The 23,981-nt window shown below is 39.9% G+C and overlaps 2 protein-coding genes across 4 annotated transcripts in view; one reads left to right on the forward strand and one right to left on the reverse strand.

The window, feature by feature from the left end:
- The window catches only part of GRXCR1 (glutaredoxin and cysteine rich domain containing 1), a 299,116-nt gene extending 279,133 nt beyond the window's left edge, over positions 1-19,983 (reverse strand). For 2 of the 3 annotated variants that reach the window (XR_571221.2, XR_571222.2), the window contains exons 1-2: positions 19,609-19,983; positions 18,683-18,753 (exon numbers count right to left, since the gene is read on the reverse strand). The gene's annotated coding sequence lies outside the window, so the exon portion shown is untranslated. Of the gene's footprint in view, positions 1-13,168; positions 14,126-18,682; positions 18,754-19,608 lie in introns of those variants that run through there. The other variant, XR_005833456.1, reaches the window with a different exon arrangement.
- A 413-nt stretch (positions 19,984-20,396) lies between these two features.
- Positions 20,397-23,981, forward strand: part of ATP8A1 (ATPase phospholipid transporting 8A1) — a 223,768-nt gene continuing 220,183 nt past the window's right edge. Inside the window, exon 1 of the mRNA XM_040624838.1 lies at positions 20,397-20,633. Within this exon, the coding sequence (XP_040480772.1) occupies positions 20,585-20,633 (49 nt within the window). The 5' untranslated portion in view covers positions 20,397-20,584. The remainder of the gene's footprint in view (positions 20,634-23,981) is intronic.

Consider the following 23,981-nt stretch of genomic DNA (forward strand, 5'->3'; position numbering starts at 1 on the left):
CTGAGGCAAAATCAAGAGTTGGATGCTTAACCAGCTGAGCCGCCCATGTGCCCCATTTTTAATTGTCTATTTTCAATTTCATCTCATATTGTCTCCTTCATTCTGTTTGAGTTGGGTTTATTTTGCTCCTTTTTCTAGGTTCTTTAGGTGGGAGCTTAGATTACTGAGGTTTTCCCTCACTTCCAACATGTGCCATCAGTGCTACAAATCTCCCTTTAAGTAGCCATGCCCCATACGTTTTGATATACTGCATCTTCACTTGCATTCAGTTCAATGCATTTTTATCATTTCCTCTGAGACTTCCTTTATGATTATTTAGGACTATGTTGTTTAATAAGTATGTGTTGTTTAGTTTCCAAGTGTTTTGAGAAATTCCTGTGCAAATGTCCCTTTTCTTATAGGGATACCAGTCAAACTGTATTTAGGGCCCACTCCAATCCAGGGTAATCTCATTTTAACTTGATTACATCTACAAAGAGCCTATTTCCAAATAAAATTACATTCACAGTCTCCAGGGATTAGGACCTGGATATCTTTGGGGTTCATTATTCAACCTACTGCAAGGACTTTAACTCTAGAACAAAGTATTGGGAAAAGGATTGTCCTCCTTTTTGACAAATCACAAACTATCTCAGAAAACATGCAGCACTTTTACTCCCAATTGCATACAGGATTATGATGGGTGGAATTGGAGATTAGAGGCAATACATGGATAACTGCCAAAGAACTTATTTCAACTATAATGCGTTTTCTTCAATTAATTTGATGATAAGTATAGAAAATTCTAAATCACACACAAGTATAACTATTTTTCTTTTATAGCAAGATCAAATTTTGTCATGATATATGTATTTAAGTAATTCTTATTTTAAAGTATGCCTTTCCCACTAGAGATTAAACTTCAGAGCAGGGCTCTTGTCCTATACTGTTGAATCCTCAGGGCTTAGCCTAGTGTCTAATATATGTTAGGTACTCAATAAATATGTGTTCAATAGATTGAATAAATGAAAGCAAACAATTTGATGATAGCATTTGCATGAATTCCTTTAACAAGACCAATGGTGAAATCCTCAGCCAGGAATGCCTCTGGGAATGCTTCTATCTTGACCCTAGTCCAGATCCTCTGCTCTATCCAACTGTCCACTCGTAGAGCCCACGCAGATCCATTGTGGTCCAGCCTTTTCTGATATAAATGCTGACATAATATGTGCAGGGTACTCCAAATCTTTTTGTGTGAGTGTCCTAAAAACATCAGTCCTAAAAATGAAACATCTTCATCGACTGCAGAGTTGTCATTTTCTTTTTCTATTTCACATTTTGATTTTGTGAAACTTTGAAAACACAAAAATACAATGACTGAGATAGCAAACACTCATGCTCCAGGTATCCATGGGTGTGTGACCCAGTCTTCTAGGGAAAGAAATCCATCTAGGGGCGCCTGGGTAGCGCAGTCCTTAAGCGTCTGCCTTCGGCTCAGGGCGTGATCCCAGCGTTCCGGGATCGAGCCCCACATCAGGCTCCTCCACTGGGAGTCTGCTTCTTCCTCTCCCACTCCCCCTGCTGTGTTCCCTCTCTCGCTGGCTGTCTCTCTGTCACATAAATAAATAAAATCTTAAAAAAAAAAAAAAAAGAAATCCATCTAGACATAACCAAATCCACTTTAACTTTTCTAGTTCCATTTTATTCTCCTGCCCACACTCCATCTCCTCATTATCATGACCTTGAGCTGTATATTTTCAGTTCTAAAAACACATTTATATTTAGATCTTCTATTTACCTTTACTCTTTCTTATAGAGTTTGAGTAGAGAAATATTTTAATTTTTAAATGTGGACAGACAATTGTTTATTTATTCTTTGTGTACTGATTTGTAATGTTATATATTTTAATTTTTTAAAATATTTATTTATTTAAGTAACCTCTATACCCAACATGGGGCTTGAACTCATAACCCTGAGATCAAGAGTCACATGCTCTTCTGACTGAGCCAGACAGGCACCCCTACATTTTTTAGATATAATTTTCCATTTATGTTAGTGTCTCCTGAATTCCCTTTTCAATACCACTGGCCTTTTAGTTTATCCTTGGCCAATAGCACACTGTTTAATTACTAGAGCTTTATAAGGAATACTGATACCTAGTAAGGCAATTCCCCCAGTTTTGTTCTTCATCTTGGTTATTCTTGTATCTTTACTATTCCATGTAAGTTTCTGGATCAGTTCGTCAAATTTCATTACAAAATAAAAGAATAGAAAAACAAACCTAATTGGTATTTTGGCTGAAAATGAATTAATTTATAATTTTATTTAGGGGATTGTACTTCATTATGATACGGGATTCTTGGAATCTATGAACATAACATTTCTCCATTTTCAGGTCTTACATTTAACATATGTAAAACACCTAATATAAAATCTTTTTTAATGTTTTATAATTTTCTACATAAAGATCTTTGACATATGCCAGCCATCTAACAGCTTTTGCCACTATTGAGAATTTTGTTTTTAATATGTTTTCTAAATAATTATTGGGGTAATATTAGCTAGTGTTTATTGAGTATTTATTAGTATTTATTAGGCCAGGTACTGTTCTAAGGACTTTACCGATATTAACTAATCTAATCCTCATAACTACTGTAAGGGGTAAATAATATTCTTAGCTCCCATTTGACAGGTAAGGAAACTGAGACACAGAGAGACTAAGTATCTTGCCTCAAGTCACACACACACACACACACACACACACATACACACACACACATACATATTTAGGATTGTATATGTGTATGGATATATATTTATATTTAGGATTAGAAAAGAAGTATGATGTCCTGCCATCAGGCTGCCAGGGAGTAGGGTGCCTCACAGAAGGCCTTAGATACTTAAAGTAACTGTGGCTATCTATAAATGGGGCAAACAAGAGGCCCTTTTCCTGCCCAAATACTTTGTGACAAAATCAAATTTGATTTGCTCTTTCACTGTTACGGATTAAAATTACAAGCTCATACTAAAACTTGTAAAATAAAATTATAAAACGTAAAGCAAAAGATAGGTAAATATCTCTTTAAGAGTTGTGCTGTTCTAGAATATTAAATAATTTTGTAGCTGCCTGGCCATCTGACAAGAACTGAAAAATAAGAAAATGAGTTTTGGAAAGGACAAAGCATTCCTAAGTTCTGTAGGTACCTACTAATGAGAAAGGACAAATCTTATACTGAATATGCCAATGCGGATCTTTAAGGAAGTTATACAGACCGCTACCACAAACCACTAATGATGGGAAAAAATCATCTCTTTACGAGGCAAAAGTTAATTATTGTTAATTCTGCCTTGACTGATAGCTGGATGCAACATGCCTATTTTTTTTAAGTTGATGTCTCCAAAATAAACATTTTGCTCAGATCGGTCTACCTGATTTATTCGTGTACTATTTACCTAGTTTGACTCATTTGTAAATATTTTGTTAAAGTTATCTTCTAATCACAGAACTGCAGAGTCCTTCCTTCTCTGTGTTGTTTTGAAGCCAGCCAGCACTTACGGTTCTGAGGTTCCCAGATTCCACTCATCACAACAAACCTCTAAAGTTCGTGAGCTCCTGCTAGAACAAATCTGAGAACTGAGGTCAAATTTCTCAGCAACATTCTGCAAAAATTAAGAATCATCTCAAACCTTCACGTCAAAAGTAAACAATAACTAGGAAGTCACACTAGCCCACTTTCATTCTTTCCAGCTTCTCATTTTCAGATATTTGTACCAATGCACCTGCCTTAGGATGGACTTATTCTCCAAAGAGCTCAAGTTATTCAAAGGTGAAGTGAAAGTAAGTCCTCTGTATGGGCTGTTTCATAGTATATCTTTAATATTATTTTAAAAACAAAATTCCTTTTTTTAACTATAGCTTTATGTCTCTTGGGCTGGAGTTCATCATCCTGCATTATTCTTATGATTATATAATATTCATTTCCCAATTAAATGAACTTGTCCAAATAAAAACTAGTTTTGGTTCCTGTATATCAGATTATCAGAATACCCAAAATCTCCCTAAGGACCACTCTCTCCTAAGCGGTCCAAGAATCCATGAATGTGACTCAGGTCAAAGAGACCAATCATACTTCAGTAGTAGACACCGTCAGAGACTATACCAGCAACTCCTCTTCTTTCTTCTAATGGGAACTTGATTTTATTAGTTGCTTTCCATGTAGCTATTTCCTCAGGGAAGACAAGACCCATCTCCCTCCCTAGCAGGTGACTCCTGATTGACTACAGCCAATCATAGTTGTTGTATCCCTCTTGGCAAACATTTGGTTTGGCATAGCATGTGACCCAATGAAACACGGGGAGAAGTCTAATGAGGGACTTTGGGGAAATGTTCTCTCTTTCCTAAAAAGAGACCCAAGATAGAAAGATTTCTTTTTTCCCTTCCTCTTGATATTGATAAGAAAGTACATGATGTCTGGCGCTGCTGCAGCCATACAGCAACCATGAGGTAATCTGTTGTCATGAGGGGAATGGAAGAATAGAAAAGATGGAAAGGCGCTTGGCTTCTGATTACTTTTCTGAGCCACAGAATTAACCAACTCTAGAAGAGTCCTACCTTACAGAATTCTGATGATATGAGAAAATCAACTAAGTAATGTATTCAGTTAAAAGTAATGGAAATCTCAATTTATAGGGGTTTAAGCAAATAAATATTATTTTTCCCTTTCATCATGAAGTCCAGAGGTAGGTACAGAGGGGGTTTGGAAGACGGCTGCCATACAGCAATGTAGAAGGGGCCTATATTAAAAGTATTTAGCAATACAAAAATTAAAATATGGCTTTCTAATATGAAACTAAAAGTGAGGGAACATGAATTATCCAGAGCACAAAGTATGGTCTAAAATGATGACTTGGGCTATGACTAAGGTTGTGTTTACTTCAGTTTACTACTAAATAGCCAAAAAAAAAAGGCAGTGCAAAAGATAAACATGAGATCAGGGAATAAGTGAGTCAACGTTGCTCCCTATGATGACCCAATTTCTCACAGAAGTGCACCCGAAGATATCTACATTTTAACAGCGTGAGGAACCCATCACTTTGGAGGAGGCCAGCCAGACTTGTGAGCTTCCTGCCTCTTACGCCGTTAAGCGAAAGAGAAGCAGCCCATGGATCAAGGATCTATTCTGTTATCACAAAAGAAAAAAAGTTCTACAAAGAACAAAATCTTGCCCCCCCAATTCTGTGACCATCTCATGGCTTACGCAGGATCAGAACTATATGGATAAAAGCTAAAACTAGACTCAAAGAAACAGAGAGAAAACCAAAAGGTAAATACAAAAACACCAGGTTCTTGGAGCAAGAAGACTCCAGAGTAGAGGAGGCTAAAAACCCAAGTCTGCAGTGTGCTCGACTGTGCTGCCCTGAATCAGAGAACATCCTCTGGTGACTGTGAAGCCCCTGACGTGGAGGAGAGGAAAGTGGCACGTGACGGAAATTTCAAATCTATTAAGCTTCGTTACTCAACACTTTTCTTACATTGAAATAAAAAGAAGCAATATGCAAAGAAGTGAGTCAAGTTCCTAGCAGAGTTAATGAACCAGATGCTCCAGGGAACTGAGCGGCAAGAGAAAAAGAAGCCTCCAAATGGCAGGTGCTGCCACAAACTCCACACATTCAACACTACTGGAGGTGAGCTGCTGAGAGTTTTAAAACAGCTTAATGTGTGTATAATAGGGTTTGACAGCAAAAGAACACTGGGCTAGCTTCAAGTGGCAGCAAGTAGTAATGGGACCATAAAAAAAACAATGGGAATTAAAAATAGTCTGGAGTCATTCTGTGCAGGATAGCAGTTTTCAAACCTAGCAACCCAGTGGTAAGTTCTCAGCCTCCACACCAGAACTATGGAATCTGGAGCTCTGGGGTGGGGAGACCAGTAATCTAGCGAGTGTTCGAACACAAGGCCTCCAGGAGAGTCTAGTGCATGCTCAAGTCTGAGAACCACCGGCTCGGGGACAAGAAACCCTAGCTACCAGAAAGTGAGGTGAGGTGACCAAGGGCACCAGCTCTGAAGTCTCGCAGCCTCTGGATTTGCATCTCAAATCTTTACGTCTGGTGGTGTGAAACTGGACAAGTACTGAAATCCTCTCAACCTATTTATAAGTGTACTTATCTTAGAGTTTTATTGTAGGGGTTACCAATCACATTCACGAAACCTGCTCATTAAACAATATTAGCTATCATTTCACCATCGATATCATCATAGCACAGCCTGAAGGCATGACTATGTTAATTTCTCTGGGTAGGAAGGCACCGCGTACTCAATGTTCAATGTATTTTATAAAATAAAACAAGAAGGCAGGTGCAATTACATAGGAAGATTTGCATATGAATGGTTGAATTAATAATAACTCTTCTAGGACTCAACATACTTAGCACTGTTTTAAATGCTTTACATATACTAAATCATCTAATCCTCTTTAATTCTTACAATAACTTTACAGAGTCTGGGGGCACCTGGGTGGCTCAACTGGTTGAGCATGTGACTCTTGGTTTCAGCTCAGGTCATGATCTCAGGGTTGTGGAACTGCACCCCATGTCAGGGCTCTGGGCTCAGCGTGGAGTCTCTCCCTCCCCCTCTACCCCCTCCCCACTTGGCACAGACAAGCGTGCTCGGACTCTCTCTCTAAAAAACAAATCAACGAACAAAAACCAATAACTCTACAGAGTCTATTATTAGCCCCACTTTACAGATGAGGAAACTGAGGCAAGAGAGGTTAAATACAGTGCTGAAAGTTACAAAGCTAGAAAGTGGTAGAGTCAGGATTTAAATACAGCTAAACTGCCTCAGAGTCTATGTGCTTAACCACTATGCTATACTGCTTCTCAAAGTTAAAAACAAATTTTAATGTTTAAGGCAAAACTTTCAGTTATCTAGAAAATACACTTACATGGAATATCTCATTCTCTGAGGGATCAGAAAAACAAAACATTCTATCCTTCTTTCTGCTACCTGCTCTAGAAGCATCTCTTCTGTATGCATTCAATGCACCCAACTGATTCCACAGATAAGCTGGTAGCCTACAAAGTGGGAAGGCTGTTCCCTCTCAAATGGCAGGAAGAATCAGAGGCAGGAAGAGCTAGTGAGAAATGCACACAGTGGGAAAATTCATGGAGTTCCCCAGCTTCTAATTTTCTCAGTGCAAGGGCATTCCAGGATAACAGAACAAACTATTACCCTCCGGCAGCAACAGTATCTCTGCTCTGAGTCAGAAGCTCAGACAGTCGAATGTACTAAGAGGAAATAAGAGAACAGAGCTCAAGGGGAAACAGGCTGCACTGCTCCAAGATGCACTCTCTATGCCTAAGCAAGCTGCCTAGGTGCCTGTGTCTGGACAGAAGGAAGCAGCTTCCTTGACCTTGGTTGGTAGATTTTACTGGTATTTGTCAGGGCTTTCAAAACTACTCAGTGTTCCAAACAAGAGAGAGCAGACACCAAAGCCGCAACAAAAGGAGGCAGTCGTTTAGACAGAAACCTGCAAGGCAGATCAATTCTACCCTTAACTCGTGCAATCTCTCTGGGTTTTGAATGCCTGCCAAATTCTTTAGACTTCTTCAAGGTAACCAATCCAAATAACTCACTCACTGTTTCAACGCTCTCAATTGCCAGTAGTTCCAAGACATACTGTGTTGTGATAAGAGAAAACAAAAACAAAAGTCTCCCTATTTATTTCTCGATGCCAGAAAATACTCTAAAATGAAATTGAGAGAATGCGAGATCCTCCTATTATTTAGAATGAAATATTCACTGAAGCAGGTTTTTGGCAGAATGGAAATTTCAATAAGCATACTACTTCTTTTATGACCTCTCACTGAAAGTGGTATCTCATTTCTCACACACACATTCCCTCAACGTCTTATCTCATATGTTATGGAAACAGACATTGGAAAGGAAATACCCATGTTTTACCCTATAAATTTTCCCACTATCTAATCTGTAAAGGAAAACCAGAAGCAACAAGATACCTTGCAGTTCAGAGTAAAATGTTTCCTTTCACCGTGACTGTTCATTATGCTAACACTGAGAGTTCTTCTATAATGAGAACATTTTCCCTAGCTTTATATTCAATTTATCTGCAAAGAATTGCTGAAAGTGAAAGAATTCTGAGCCTTTACTGGATGTGTAATAATATCAACCTAGTATTATTAATTTTTAGGTATGAGAGTAGTACTTTTTAAGGTCAGTGACTTTGATCTCATGCAGGAACTAAGCTTCCTACATAACAGAAGAGGAGGAATACGTAAGGTCCACAGACCCAATTGCCTCAGTGTCTTTTGTAAAAAAGGTATTCAGAAAATTACTCAGCAGAAAAAGCTTTCTTAAATGTCATAGAGCGAAGAAGAAATATCCTCCTATTTTCCATGTGATATAACCCTTTTCAGAAACTCCTAAAACTCTTAACAAACTACATATCATGTCGTTTTCACAGCTGTGTTCTGGGAACTGAAGAGATGGGGGAGTGATGGGCATTGTGGACTCTCTCTTCCACCCCTCAACACTCTGCTAAGGCAGTGTGGACAGGCTCAGGCCAGAGACAAAAGGCTGGGTCCCGGTGGCAGAGCTGAGAGCCTGCGAGTGGATCTGGGGAAAGGAGTAGATCTGGGGAAAAAAAGAAAAACAAACAAAACTTCCTTTCTAAACATGCAGAGTAGAATTACACTGTACGATGTATAAAAATGTTTTTAAAAATGTAAAACTAGTCTCTCCAACAGACACTACTAAGATAAAAGGATAAAGAATCAGCTTACAGTGGAGCAACCCAGCAGTCTCCACCTTAATCAGGGGATTAAAGTTAATATCGACAGTATTGGGGTGTCCACACCATGCACCTCCTGACAAGATGCTCTGAGAAGAACACAGCCTCACTTCTGCGATAATCCTGCCAAAACCATGAGGAGACTTCAGACACACCCAGAAAGAGGGATATTGCACAAAACAACTGGCCTCTACACTTCAAAAATGTCAAGGTCATGAAGATACATGAAATACAAACAAAGACTGAAGAACTGGTCCAGGTTACAGAAGACAGAAGGAACACGACAACTGAAAGCAACACTCTATCTGGAGAACATTATTGGGACAAAAGTTCAAATCTGAATAAGGTCGAGAGATTAGAGATGAGTATCATTTTAATATTAAATTCCTGATTTTCATCATTGTGCTGTGGTTATGTAAAAGAATACACTTACGTTAAGAAACTACACACTGAATTATTTAGGAGTAAGGGGTATCATGTCAGCAAATTACTCTAAACTACTCAGAAAAACAATACAGAAGGATAAAGCTAAGATGGTAAAATGTTCTTGGTTATATTTTAACAGCTTTCTATAAATCTCAAACATCAAAATTATGTTTAAAATTTATAATATAAAACATGAAGATAAATATGTTTCCGTAGTCCAAGGGGAAAGGAAAAAAAATAGCTTAATCCATTCACAGGGAATCTCTTTGAGGGAATACTGTACTTTCTAGACTTGCTTCGCTGTCCCGCTGTCCCTTCTTTTCTCTCCCAAATGCTTAAAGCTTCAGTGCCAACCTCCATTTCTACTTAAGAAAACCCCCATTCTCTTGAAACCAGTGCAATACATCAGACTCAGTAGCCTATTTCCCAAATACTGAATAACTCAGTCCGGAATGAAATAAAGAGTGAGTGTTGTAGATGGATGAATAGTGGGACTTTAAGGACTGGCCTGGTAGGACATCCTTCCGTTTGTGTGAGGCAACAACATGTCTCCTCATTCTTCCTGCTCAATTAAAAAATAAAAATTATATGATATTTGCACATCTCTCTTTTTCTCTCTCTCTGTCTCTCTCACACACACACCCTAAGAACAAGGACTGATTTTCTGAGACAACACAGAATAGGTTCATACTGAAGAAGAGAGAGTTCCCCCAAAATTGAATAATCTTCACACAGTCCCTCTTTCAGCAGGAAGATGGCACTTGTCATTATTAATGTGCATTCCAATTACTGCTCTCATATTCATCCTCCAGTTCCCTAAACACAGAGGGGCCTGTTGGTGAGGAACAAAACTCCATTGCTTCAAACAACAGTTATCTGTCCTTGCTTGCCAAATTATGGCTAACAAAAGATCCAAGAGAAACTCTGGAATTACAGCTTTTCCATACCTTAGTCTAGATAAATATTCTAGGTTGTGAGTTCTCATAGGGGTTGGTAGGAGGCATATCACCATCTAACCACAAGAACTGCAGGGGAGCTGTAGGGGGAGTGGCTTAGGGAATGAGGATTTGTAACTGCCAATCTCCGCTTTACCTCTGCCATCTTTGTTCAATGTTTCCTCTTCTAAGAATCCATCCCTAATCTTAACATGTACTCTCGATTCTCCTTTTACGACACCTCTCTATTTCTCCCTTCGCTTCCATTCCAATTGCCACCACCCTCATTCAGGGTCCCTCGACTGTAAGCTTAGACCTTAAAATTAAAAGGAACCAATTAGAAAAAGCCTTTGAAGATAAATAAAACCCCATCCAACGTCATTAGGAACTAAACACATTAGTACTATCAGGAAAAAATATGAAAATAATTTTAAGTAGAATAATACAGTAACAGATTAGCTGAAACCAATCAAATGGACCAAGTGTAAACTTCATTTATGAAGAGAAGTAGGAAGTAACAGAGGACTTGAATCCAGAGGATTGAGGCCCAAAGACAAATTTCAAAGGTATTGGTAGTTTCAGAGCTCAGATGTCCCAGATGATATCACTGGTTAATATTCAGCTTCAGCTAATTTAAAATGTAACCTCCAGAAGTGCTTATAATGCTAACCCTAAAATTGTTTGGATGACATAATTGTTTCCAAGAGAATTAGCAGCTTTAAACTTGGAGAATTAAGTAAATATATATGATTAAGTAAGTCAAACCGATAAGTCAAGTAAGTCAAACCTATCTTTTAATAAAGTTTAGAAATAATCAATAACCATTGCAAAACATGCTATGCTTGTGATTCCAAATTAAATTCACAGGACTGGAAAACTGATTTATATCAAAGATGGTATGCTGAAATCCATCACTTTTAGAAAATTTAAGAAAGCCTAAGAGTTATTTTTGTAGGTTAAATTTATCCTATGAAAATGGTTACTTAAATACTAGAAAGGCTCTCACAAATGACTAAGCGACTTAGAAAATAAAATTCAACTTCATAAGTGTAGTTTAAAATGTTTAAGGGAGGGGCGCCTGGGTGGCGCAGTCGTTAAGCGTCTGCCTTCAGCTCAGGGCGTGATCCCAGTGTTATGGGATCGAGCCCCACATGAGGCTCCTCCGCTATGAGCCTGCTTCTTCCTCTTGCACTCCCCCTGCTTGTGTTCCCTCTCTCGCTGGCTGTCTCTATCTCTGTCGAATAAATACATAAAATCTTTAAAAAAAATAAAATAAAATAAAATGTTTAAGGGAGTTTTAGTTTATGAATGGAATCAAACATTCATCAACCACGTCCTTAAAAGTAATTCTTAAAATGTGCTAGATTTTTAAATAGAATAAAATGATCAAGTTAAATTTTAAAGCTCAAAGAAGAACTATATTTTTGACATATGTATTTAGTACATTAAATATTAATTAAAAAAAATAAAGTTTGCTCTAGATAATCTTTTCGGGATCCAAAAGCCATCATCAAGAACACAGAAAACTCCTATTGACAAGAGGGACGCAGTAGCTTCCTGACATGGTGTGGGCCTTTTCCCTCGAGGTAGGCTATGCACAGCTGACAGACTGATGTTTCCAAAATGCCGTTATGTAACAACTTTCTTCAGAAACCTCTAATTCTTTGATCTTTGCCTTTTCTGGTTTAAACACAGGAAAAAACCGAAATAAAAGATCTAGACTTCTACTCCATCGTTTTGTCTCTTTTTCACCTCCAAGATTCTATTTGTTTTTAACCAGAAAGTCACCTTAATAACGAAGTTACTACCTCATTAAATTAGTTTCCCTCTCTGTCTTCTTCTGTACTCAATTCAATATTATTTTCAATTATCATTTAATAAATTTTCCGTTAAGCCCCAGCCCTCAAATACCTGTTTCATCAAGCCTGTTTCTAAAATGAAGCAAACTCTTTTTCTTCTTTCTTATAAATATTTAAAAACACAATCTGAACAAAACATAGTTTCATTATGATGTCCATGAAGAACTCCAGGATTTTAATAATACAACCTTAAGAATGATTTCTGAGATTTAATCGAAAGTGTGGCAGAGAATGTTGGCTACCTACCCTCAACTCTATTCTCTCCTTCCTCACTGAACAGAATGCCAAGTTTTATCCAGGTGCATAGCCAGCTGAAGAAAAAAACTAAATTTCCCAGCCTTCTGTTCAGCCACGGCCATGTGACTAAGTGCTAGCCAATAAGATATGAGCATCACTTTCAAGTAAGATTTCAGTAATAGATGCTTAAAGCATGCGAAGGTCCCTTTTTATCCTTATTCCATTTCCCATCTTCAATATGGATGTTATAGCTGGCACAACAGAAGCCACCCAGGACCCTGAGATGACCTTGAGGATGGAAACAACTTGTTAGCATGGCAAAACAGAAAGGGAAGACCCCAGATCTCTGATGATAGTAGAGAGCCTATCTTCAGACTTCTTTTATGTGACAAGAAATAAACTTCAACCTTGTGTAAACCACTGTTATTTTGGGGTTTTCTATTATGCGCAATTGAGCCTTTTTCTAAACGACATAGAGAGGCACATTTTTTAACATGTTAATAAATACTACTAATGAGCATTCTTGCGACAAGTCTCTTGAAATCAATAAGTATCATTAAGAGATAAATAAAACACTTCCACTAATTAAGCAGATGTTCAAATACAACATTCACATAGCATCTTCCAAAGAAAGTAGCAAAGGCAATCTCCCCTCTTCAAATGTCAGAAATTGATTCAATAAGAAATCGGCTCAACATCTAAAAAGTTCAAATCTAGCCATTATCTATGCCTATAACTATACAGAGAAGATTATCTGTTTTTTTTTTTCAGATAAACATGTCCTTTATTCTCTATAGTCCCATAAGTATTACTAAATATGCCTCATGTTATATTCAAGCTTTTTTAAAAAAATCACCTTTTCCTCTGCTAATTGAACAGATCTTTGGCATCTCCACCTTGGTGTCTCTGCTTCTACTTTATGCTCCTCATTTTGTTATCACAGAATCTTTTTAAAACACAATCCTACTGTGTCCCCAAGTCTACACTGCCTCCCCTTCGCCTCGTGCATGCGTTCATCACCTTTGCTGGTTTGCATGGGGCTCCCTCATTTGGTTCCTGTACTTACTCAAATTTATTTCTCAGTATTTCCCAACCTATAGGTTTTCCTTTGCCTCCTGCACTCTCATTGTACATCAGGAACAAGTCAAAAGCCGACAGGAGCCAGAAGTAGGTATAAGATTAAGCCAATGGGCATTGGGACCACGCTGCATCTTGACCGTGGTGGTAGGTACATGAGTGTATACATTTGTCAAACTCGTCACCTTGTACCTTTAAATGGCTGCATTTTACTTTACATAAATTAACTTTCTGTAAAGTTGATGGGGAGAAAAGTTAATAGGAGTCAGTAGCCTTGTCAACTGAAAACCGAGGGGCTATGCAGGCAGCAGATTGAAGCAGCTGCAGTTAAAGGGTACATGGCTTCTGAAAGCATGAGAGCCAAGCGGAGTCGGAACAGCATGGATGCGGGAACAGGAGGGAAGAGGTTCCAATTTAGCAGGCTGAGGTCAGTTTTCAGAGCAAAACCAAACGGAAAAAAAAAAAAAAAAAAAAACAGACAAGATAATACAGGCAGGGAAGAGGAGCCCACATTTGAAATCTGGCATAAGCAAGCCCGCCTATACAAAAGGTCCAAGCGTCTGCTCTCCTACTCAACCCTAGTACACTGTGCTCCTACCTCCAATGTCTCCAGCCACACAAACCTTGAATCTGTAGTGCATTTACTTCCTTCATAGTGTCCCCTCATCTTCTTTTCTTTGGGGCATTACTAAAATGTAATCCAGGACTGATTCGCTTTCTCCATGTAGTGGATTTCCTCAGAGTTCAAAGTTGGCAAGAAACTACAGTGATAAATAATTCCTCTCCCAGCAGATGTTGTTTCTGATTTTTTGGGGATCAGAGGGGAAAAAAAACATTGTGATTTTCCAATAAATCTGCTAAACACTGCAGTGAATTATGAACTTGAGCAGAGGATATATCATCCAAGAGGCCAAAACGCAATTGGCAAATATTTCTTATTTGAAAGTTATGGCTGATTTCAATTAATCAGGAAACTATTTTTTTCTTAGGCTTGGCATTTTTTCTCAATTAAAAGTCATGGAATTACAAAATTATATTTGGTAATTATAATTATTCATCTCATTTACTGTTATACTCAATTTTTAATGAAAATTCTGAGATTTTCATCTCTTTCAATACATTTTTCCTCAGTATTGTCATCTTTCCTCCTTGAAATAGCACCTACTTGACATGGCAAGAAAAAAAGTGAGATTTCCTTGGGTGTTTCTTTTTGTTTCCAATATTGGCTTTCTGGGCAATAAAATTTCTTGCCTTCACTGGTTATCTTTTCCATATAACAAACATCATACTTTTTTCAAGATAAAAGTCATAGCATCCAGTAGAAACAAAATGTTAATGTATAATTTTTAGATCTATGACAAAGACACATATAAGCAAATTTGAAGAGTTCTAGATGTAATGTGAAAGCTCAGAAATACTCTGTAGTACAATCAATATAAACAAGTGTAGACTATCTTTCTTTAGAGTATGATATATAGCTCTGATTTTATATTTATTTACATCATTATTGGATCAATTTCATAAGTTCTGGAAGGGCCTGGAACCTATTTGTTTTAACTCAATCTCCAATACTCAGCTCAGTATCTAGAACATGGGGGGCATGCAATAAATTGTATTGTATGCATGGAGAAAAAGTATCTCAAGTTATACAGAACAATCTTTTGGAAGAGGAAAGAGGAAACTTCCAGAAGTGATAGGTATACGTTCATTATTTTGAATGTGGTGATGGCTTTATAGATGCATACCTATGCCCAACCTTGTCAAATTCTATACTTTAAGCATATGCCCAACCTTGTCAAATTCTATACTTCAAGCAGATAAAGTTTACTGTATGTCAATTATACCTCAATAAAGTTGCTTTTTAAAATGTCAAAATCCATGACAATACCATGCTAAATGTATTATCCATAAAGTTCACAGTGTATATAACAATAATATTTTACAGAGGATCAGCAGTACTGGAATGCTGTTTTTTAACTTTTGGGGAAAAAACAGCACTTCTGATTTGGTACTAATTTACAATTCCTGGCTACGATAGGAAAGAATCTTTTAAAGTAAAAATCTTACCATTTAATTAGTCTCTTATCAGTTTGAAGTAAGAGGTATGAATTTAAGATCTCAACACTAGGACTGTTTTCCCTTGAATGTTCATTTACTTTCTGAGTAAATATTCAGTAAGGTTTTTCCTAAAAGATTGTATGCTAACTGAGTGCTATTTTAAATATAATGAACGATAGTTTTTAAAATTTCTATTAAAAGTCCTTTCATATAATACAAATCCACATTTTAAAATTCTAGTTTCATTTAAACAAGAGTAGAGCATTTTCAATTACAGTTGAAGAAAAAAATCATTGTACTTTTTTGTTGGAAATTCCAAGTATATGAAGATGATAATAATGTTTAAAGACATTATAATTTTTAATTAAAACCCTGCTAAGGTGTTTGAAAAGAGAATGATGATACAGTCATGAGAAATGAATCACAGGCATATGAGAAAGTATTGATTTTATCATTACGAATAAGAATAAGTGCCTGAATTATTCAATGACAACGGATTTAGAGCTTTTAGTTGAAATCGGTTTGTTTTTAAAATTTCATCACTTAATTTTGACAAAAGCCAAGATTTTTCTGATCTCAAATACTTCACAAGATTTTTCTGATCTCAAATACTTCACGGCAAATATGTTCTAAATTATTTCATGTAAATAATTCTGACAAAGTCCTATATTCCAGCACATATGTTTATGAAGGGCATAACTTATTATCTCTTCAAATAGAATGCTATCAATTCTTCTACTGATTTCTACTTTCCAATTTTAGGGAACCAGATCATTCACAGTTCACACAGTTTTCAGTTCATTCATTCATTCGTTCAACAAATATTTATTGATACTGTGCCATATGACAGACACAAATTGGAGTAAGACAAATGTAGCAAGACCGATTTCTCATGAACAGGTAGACCAGCAAATAAGAAAACTTCAGATAGAGATAAGTGCTAGGAGAAAGACAGAATAAGACAATATGGTGGTGGCTGGCACTGGGGGATGTGGGGCAATCTAAACTAGGTGGGGGGTGTGGAATAATCTGAGCCCAGAAGGAGGGGCAGAAGGAGATGAATCTGAAAAACAGGCAAGGAGAAAATCATAAAGGGTTTGAGTTTCATTCAAGTGCTATAGGAAGCCACTGAAGAGTCTTGAGAAATAACATAAACTGATTTCTGTTTTAAAATAATTACCATGCCTTCCAGAAGATGAAAGTGTGACAAAAATAAAAGCAGATCAGTTAGGAGGTATTATAGGTGAGAGATCATGGTGACATGTACAAGAGTGGCAAAGACAAAAGGAAGTGGGTAGAATTAAGATATATTTTGGAAACAGAGCCTAAAGAATTTGCTGGTTTATTGGAGGGGTGTGCAGGTAAGGGATGGTGACAGAAAGAGCAATTAAGATGGGAAGACTTGGGAAACATGCCTTACAAATCTAATAATATAATACGTTAACCCCACACTATCTGTTGAATCATGTAACACCAACTAGGCATCAAAGGTAATAAGCATCTTTTCTTACAATAACCAGGTAGTTTTGCAATTTGATAGAAAGTTATGTCATATTTCAACTTCAATTTTAAACTAAAAGATGTAATTATCTACAATTTAACATTAATTTACCCAGTTATTTTGTGTACCTGCAGAAGAATTTAGAGTATAGTGGCCAGAACTACTCAGCATCTATATTTTATGGGAGTATGGAAATCAACTTTCCACACCTCAGTCCTAACTGGATGCAGGGTTTTCAGGCATGTCTCTAACTTCAGGCCACTAGTTCTCAAAGCATTTCTGGCTGTATTATAAATCAGTAAATTAGTGAGCATTCCTCTCTCACCTATACAACTACGAGTTCCTTCCAAAGGAGGCCAAATTCTTAATCCTTGGTGGCCCCAAACAACAACCAACTCAGGCAACATCAGGTTAAGTGAAAACTCACCAAGGTAGGAATACCCTCTGACAGCTCTTTTTGAATTTCTGGACTTCGTAATTTTTGGGTTGACAATTCCAAAGACATTTTTTAAACATCTTTATTAAGCTCTAATTCACATAACATACAATTCACCCATTTAAAGTGTACAGATTTCCAAGGAGAAACTTTGTTGTAGTCAAATTGATCTCTCTGTTCCTCCCAAGGGTATATGCTTTTCTATCATTCCGTTTCCCTTAAACATTCACTAAACCATCACTGTTGAATATTTACTATATGCCAAGCATTCCTACCTGAAATAATGTCTCTTCATTTCTACAGCCTTAACCCTGACTTTAAGACCCAGTTCAATTATGTGATCGCCTCAGCTCTTGAACTCTCTCCTCTCAATGTCTGTAGGCTATTGGACATTAAGTATCAGCCATTTTGTTACATTGCTGGTTAACTTTCACATGTGCTTGTCTTTGTCACCTAGCACTCTGGCTTGGCACCTCACACGTTTTATGCATTTCATGTATATCTTGTGGAGGATGATAAAACCTGGTCCTTGGAGAAGCTGTCCTTGAATAACCCTCTTCCTTCTAAATCCACCAGCAGTATAGTCATAGGACCTGAAAGCTTTGAAATGATCTTGCTGACATCTGATTGTACTACAGATTCTGTGACAAGGTCATGTTGCTGGAACCAGAGCTCCCTGCCAGCCGTTGGCATATTGCACTTTGCTCAACAATGGAAGATGAAATTATCTGAGACGGCTTTGAAATCAAGCAGATGCAGATTAGTGCAATATTCTATGTCAATCGGGTTTCTGACCTAATAAAAATGTGTGTGATTTCTAGCAATCGGGAATGAGTGGTTTTTTCAGAAATGAGTTAGTTGGGATACTCTTACCATTATGGATAAAGTGATAGAATAATCTGGGAGACAACATACCATAAGCTACAGACTATAACCATGCAATGATCTCTGTATGAAAGGCAGTTCTCCTGTCCTGTATGAATGGCACACCTTGTCAGTTTTGCTGATGAATTGTTAATGGGACGGACACACACACACACACAGAGAAACATATAAAATGGATTGCTCTATGGAAAACAGAGGTAATGTGGAACTCCCTACAGTTAATTATTATTTGTAAATAAGCAGAACTGAGCTTCATTTGAGGGCTTGTTAGGAATTACAAAGGTGATTGTTCATAAATCGAATACTGGCATCTGCTGTTCACTGATTTTGAATAAAAACTGTCTCTGGCTTTATATAAAAATATACCTAAAATGTTAATCATAAAGGCACAGCATTATCTCTGGTTTCCGTTCACTAACTTTTTAAAGCTGTTTTTCTGTTGTTATTGTTGTTTTTACTGTCTCCACGTTGTACTCACCCTTCTAATTTCGTTCCAGACTCACGTTCATCAAGTGAGAGGATGCCTGCTTTATACAGGAGGTCCTGGACCTGGAAGAAATAAAAATGGCCAGTGATAACTGTCCTAACAAGACTGCATGCTCATTTCTTACTTTTAGAAGAACATACTTTTAAATCATGACCATCACTAGAACACAGTTGTCTTGAGAACTGCTCTACCCTTGCTGCTGTTCCATGAATACTGGAAATACATTTTCTTTGTTCTAATCCCAGCCTCTGAATCAGAGCCAAGTAGAGTGGGCTCTTCATAAATATGCATTGACGGCTGGGGGGCCGGAGGGGAGTGTTAATGTGGGGCAGGGCCCTGATTAGCAAATGTTACCTGCAGGAGGCAAAGGAAATACCACAAATGGAGATAATATGCTATTAGCAGATTTCATTTTTTTCTTGAGGCTTGGGAATAATCACTTATCTCTGTGGTCAAACCTCCTCAGATCTCTCCCTGCAGGATCTGAAAGCAGTTCACATAAAAGGCCTCCATGTAAGGCCTCTCTTCCACTGGGTGCCAGAGGAAGAGCACAAGACAAGGGAAGAAGCAAATTGCTTCTCGCTTAATTTATTCCTTTCTTGCCATTTCAGCAGCTCACCAGAATCTACATAAAACCTGACATCCTAACTGAATGATAAAATCAGCAATAATAATAACAAAATAACCGTACTTGTTTCCATAACTTGTTAGCATAGACCTCGGTATATAAAATAAAAGGTAATGAGATTACGATGATCTCTAGGATACGAAGGAAATTAAAATGTAACACATATTTACGGATTTTATATTAGGACACTTCCCCCCTTTTCAGGTAAAACTACTGCACCCAACTTCCTGCAGATTGGAGTAAAAACAAAAGCCCACAACAAACAAACAAAAGTGATTTTTTGAACCACCTGACCCAATAGTTGAATTTATTGCAATTCCTGAGCTTTGTCGGGCTGCAGAGCACGCACTGGCGGGACGCACCGGCCCACTCGCAGGCGGTCCAGACGCACCCAGGCACCAGTGGCAGCAGGAGCACGAGCTCCAGGGGGAAGCCTGGCCTCAGAGCCTGTTGCTCGTGGGCCAGGCGAGGGAACAAGTACAGCTCACGCGGCGGGGGTTGGTGGCCGCCCTGGAAGGCTAGAATTCCACCGGGAACCCGCGAACTCACGGTTACTTTGCATGGCCCGGGCTGGGATTTAACTCTTGACGTCCCAAGCCCTCTCGCCCCTCGCCTGCCCACTCAGACCCAACACCACTTTCCCGACCACGGGCAACTCCATTGTTATCACAAGACAGAGGGTAGCCGGAGGGGATACTCGGAGATGCAGGGGCCAAAGCATCCCTTCCTCTCTGGTCAAGACTTAGGAGTGTCAGAATGGTCTTGAGGAAGGACAGGTCGAGCCGAAGCTGCGAGGCGGAGCGAGGGCGCCCGCCGGGGAAGAGGAGTCTGGGAGCTGCCCACCCTGCCCCCTCAGGAATGGTACGGTCCGAAGCGGGGCGGGGAGGAGGAGGTGCTCCCGGGTCTCTCCCCGCCCCTCTCCTGACTTCGCCACCGCGCTGCCGCGGGAGCGAGTAAGCGCGCGCCCCGGCGACCCCTCCCCCGGCGCCTGCACCAGAGCTCCTCCCCTCGCCGAGCCGCCCCCTCCGCGGCTGCAGGGAGAGCTCGCCCAGCTCTGCGGACGCCGCCACCTTCGTAGCCTCTTCCTCCTGCTTCGGCGTGCGGGGGCCGTCCGGGGGCCGTCCGGCGGCTGCGCTGCCCTGGGTGGGCGACGGGGCCCGCGCGGCCGCTGAGCGCTCGGCGCGGCGCAGCCAGGTCTCCAGCCTGCCCGGCGCCGTGACAGGTGCAGAGTCCCGGCTGAGGCTCCACCTGCGGCGGTCGCCGCGATGCCCACCATGCGGAGGACAGTGTCGGAAATCCGCTCCCGCGCGGAGGGTGAGTGGCCGCCGCAGCGCGGGGCTGTGCGCGGAGCGCGCACGGGGGTGGCTCGGGGCCAGCTTGGGGTCGGGCCGTGTGTGTTAGGGAAAAGATGCCCCGTCCCACCTCTTCCCCTCGGTAAGTCTGGCGGTTGCGCCTGGTCCCTGGCGGACCCTTCTCCCTGCGCCGCCTCCGGTGCACTCGCAGACCCCTTCCTAGCTCCGGATCCCCGGAATTGGTGTCCTCGGCCGGAGACCCAGGGCTTGCTCTACACCGCAGCGTGACCGTTCGGTTCCTGTCACCGAGCGCTCTCGTCCTGTTCACCCCTCCCCACTAGCGCACAAGCCTCGCCGTCTCCGTTGGCTTCTTCACCTTAGTGAACAGATCCCCAGCCCGCCGCCCCCGCCTCTGGCACCCACCTTTTTGCAGCCCCCACACCACAGCTCCCCAAGGAGCCGAGTATCTTTCCCAGATGCAGGATCCTTTGATCCACAGCCCCTTCCCTCTTACAGCGTGAGGAGCCTTAATTGGGGGTGAGTGCTCAGCGGGTTCTGTCAGTACAGTCTGTGCAATTCACCTTCCTGCAGTGGAATCTCACCCAGCTTCCATCTGAGATTTCGGTTTTTTCCCTTTTACCTGAGATCTTCGCTTTAGCCAGCTGAGCTGACTTTTAGCAAGGTGGAAGCAGTTTTCTTTGCTCCACCCTGGGCCAGCTGTTGAATGGCTACACCTTTCAGCACTGAGCAACAGATGTCCAAGGGGATAGCAAGTAAGCTTTAGGAGGGCCAAGGCACCCTCTTCAGCTTATCCGAGGAGCCCTCAGCATTCTTCCTGGCAAGTGATGGTCACTCGGTAAATATTTCTTGATTTGATTTATGGCAAAGCCAAGACTGTACATATCTAGAGATTTGTTTTGTTTTTCTGTCCCATAAACCAGTACTTGAATCCTGCAAAGAGCGGAATAACATGTTTTTGAGAACTAGGCTATCTTGCCACCATCCCTGGTTCCCAATCCCCGCCCCCCATCCCTTAATGCGAGGCAGGTGGGAAAGTGGTTTTAAGAAAAAAGATATACCAGTTCGGAGAATAGGACTCCAGGACTTGCGACAGGCCATTTTATTCTTTTTCCTCCTTAGAGTCTTCATGTAAAAATATAGGAGCATTGAGTTCTAATATCTACGGTTTACTGATTACAGCGCGTAGGCAATACTAAATGAAACTGCTCTGAGTAGGTGTCTGCAAAAGAGTCACAACTGACCTGTGTCCTACACGAGAATTTAGTGCATACTTCTTGTTATTTGTACTGTAAGGAAAAAAGTTTATAAGACATTACAGTTTTAGATATAAGGCAAATAAATAAATGATAGTGTTATTTTTGAAAAGTGCACAGTAAAAAATACATTCTTTTTTGTCTTATACCTCTGAGTGAAATGGATGACTATTCCTAATCACTACCTGAGAAGGCCATACAGGTGATGAAAATATAGTGGTAATAATTGTGATTGTTTTTTCAAATAGCAGCCATTGATGATTCATATATTGTAAGAAATGAGGAAAAGAGGAAAGACCAGAAAACAATGCAAAGCCTGTGGCATATGAGAGAATTTTATTAGCATTAAAAGGCTATAGTATTGTTTTTGATTGTCCAGTTTTTTTCAAAGCATTCTCTCAAAGATTGCCTTGTGGAATCTTACGACACTCCTGGAGGTAAGTAAAGGTGGTCTCATCTGATAGTTGAAGGAGCTGTGGCCCAAGTGGTTGAGGTACTTGCCCAAGGTCAAGTAGCTTGTTCAGTGACACATTTGAATGTAGAGCTCTGGGAAAGTAAGGACTGTTTTTTATTTAATCTTTGTATTCCCTGTGCATCCAGCACGGTGTCAGGGGCATAGTGGAGCTTGGGGAATGACCCTTCCCTCGCATATTGGTTGGTTTCAGTTTATTACGTGCTCTCTATTTTGCTCAGGACTATGGTGAGGACAACATAAATAATGACTCTGTGGCCTGGAGATGTGGCTCACTGCCCACCCTGCCCACACTTTTCTTTCCTAAGGAATATTCTCTTTTGACAGCTCCTGCTGCCTAAAGGGCCTTGCTCTGAACTGCAACCCCTTTGGCTCGGCTGATTGGACTAGGATGGGCTCATGACTCAGGGGCAGACAGTCCATAGGTGGTGCAGACACTTGTAACCTCATCTTTCTTGTGGGAAGAGTTAAGCTTAGAGACGTAGGGTGAAAATTGAAGCAGAAGGGGGCAGAGGTGAATAGGCTAGTAGAGGAGAGAATGGCCAGCTTTAATGGGTCGTGTGAATTCTGCTGACGTGAGGAAGCAACAACTATGGTGAACACAGAAATATAGGGGAGAGAATGGATTAGATGGAGAGAATGAGGCAGAGACATAGATGCTGAGAAGGTGTAGCCCAACCTTGGAAACCCCCCCTCCCTGAGTTTTAGTCCCTGTTCCCAAGTACTGTTAGAATAAGCTCTTTTTTCCCTTGAGGTGACTTGAATGGGTTTTTGTTCCCTGCAACCAAATTGGTCAGATGCATGGCTGTCCTGTGTGCAAGTTTTTTACATCCAAATTGGGGCTAAAGAACTTACATGAAATAATGAATAAATAGTCTAAGAGAGGATGTTATCAATAGATGATAACATCAATAGATGTTATCAATTGTGGTTGCTATGGGTGACATACGTCCCATTGGAGGTCAGGACATACAGTGTGAAGCCTGCTCAGCGAACACTTCATTGAGAAATAATTTGGGATGAGTGTTTCCCAAACTTTAAGTGCACACAAATCATCTGAGGATCTTGTTAGGTATAGATTCTAGATCAATAGGTCTGGGGTGGGGCTGCCTGTTGCATTTCTGACAAAGTCACAGATAATGCTGGATGGCTCTGGCCTTCAGGTCTGAGTAGCAGGAATCCAAAGGATATTGCCTTTTTTGTTTTTTTTTCCATAGTTGGGAGGGTGTTGAACGTAGAGAGTAATCAATTGAAAAAATGGTGAATGTCAACAAGGCTTATTTGAAAGATCCTAAGGAAACTGGCCAGGAGCAGAGGAAACTTGGAAGGAGTAGGATATAAATTTGGATAGGTAAATTCCTGCAAATTACAGGGCATTTCAAATGCCAAGATGAGTCATTTGGATATAGAATCAAGTATTTGAAGATCTTAGAGTTTGTCTAATCCATTTCTCATTCAAGCGTGGTGCCAGTGCATAGTATCTAACAGGGCCAGTTAGGAGCCAAATCATTATAGGGTAATGACATCCTTAAAGAAGTGTCTTAGAAAGATACATCTGGAAGCATGTTGGGTGGTTTGAACAGAATGGCACTGATAGACTCTGTGATTTAAAAAAAAGGGGGGG

Source organism: Ursus maritimus, unplaced genomic scaffold (assembly GCF_017311325.1).
Source record: "Ursus maritimus isolate PB19 unplaced genomic scaffold, ASM1731132v1 scaffold_8, whole genome shotgun sequence".
NCBI classification, from domain to species: domain Eukaryota; kingdom Metazoa; phylum Chordata; class Mammalia; order Carnivora; family Ursidae; genus Ursus; species Ursus maritimus.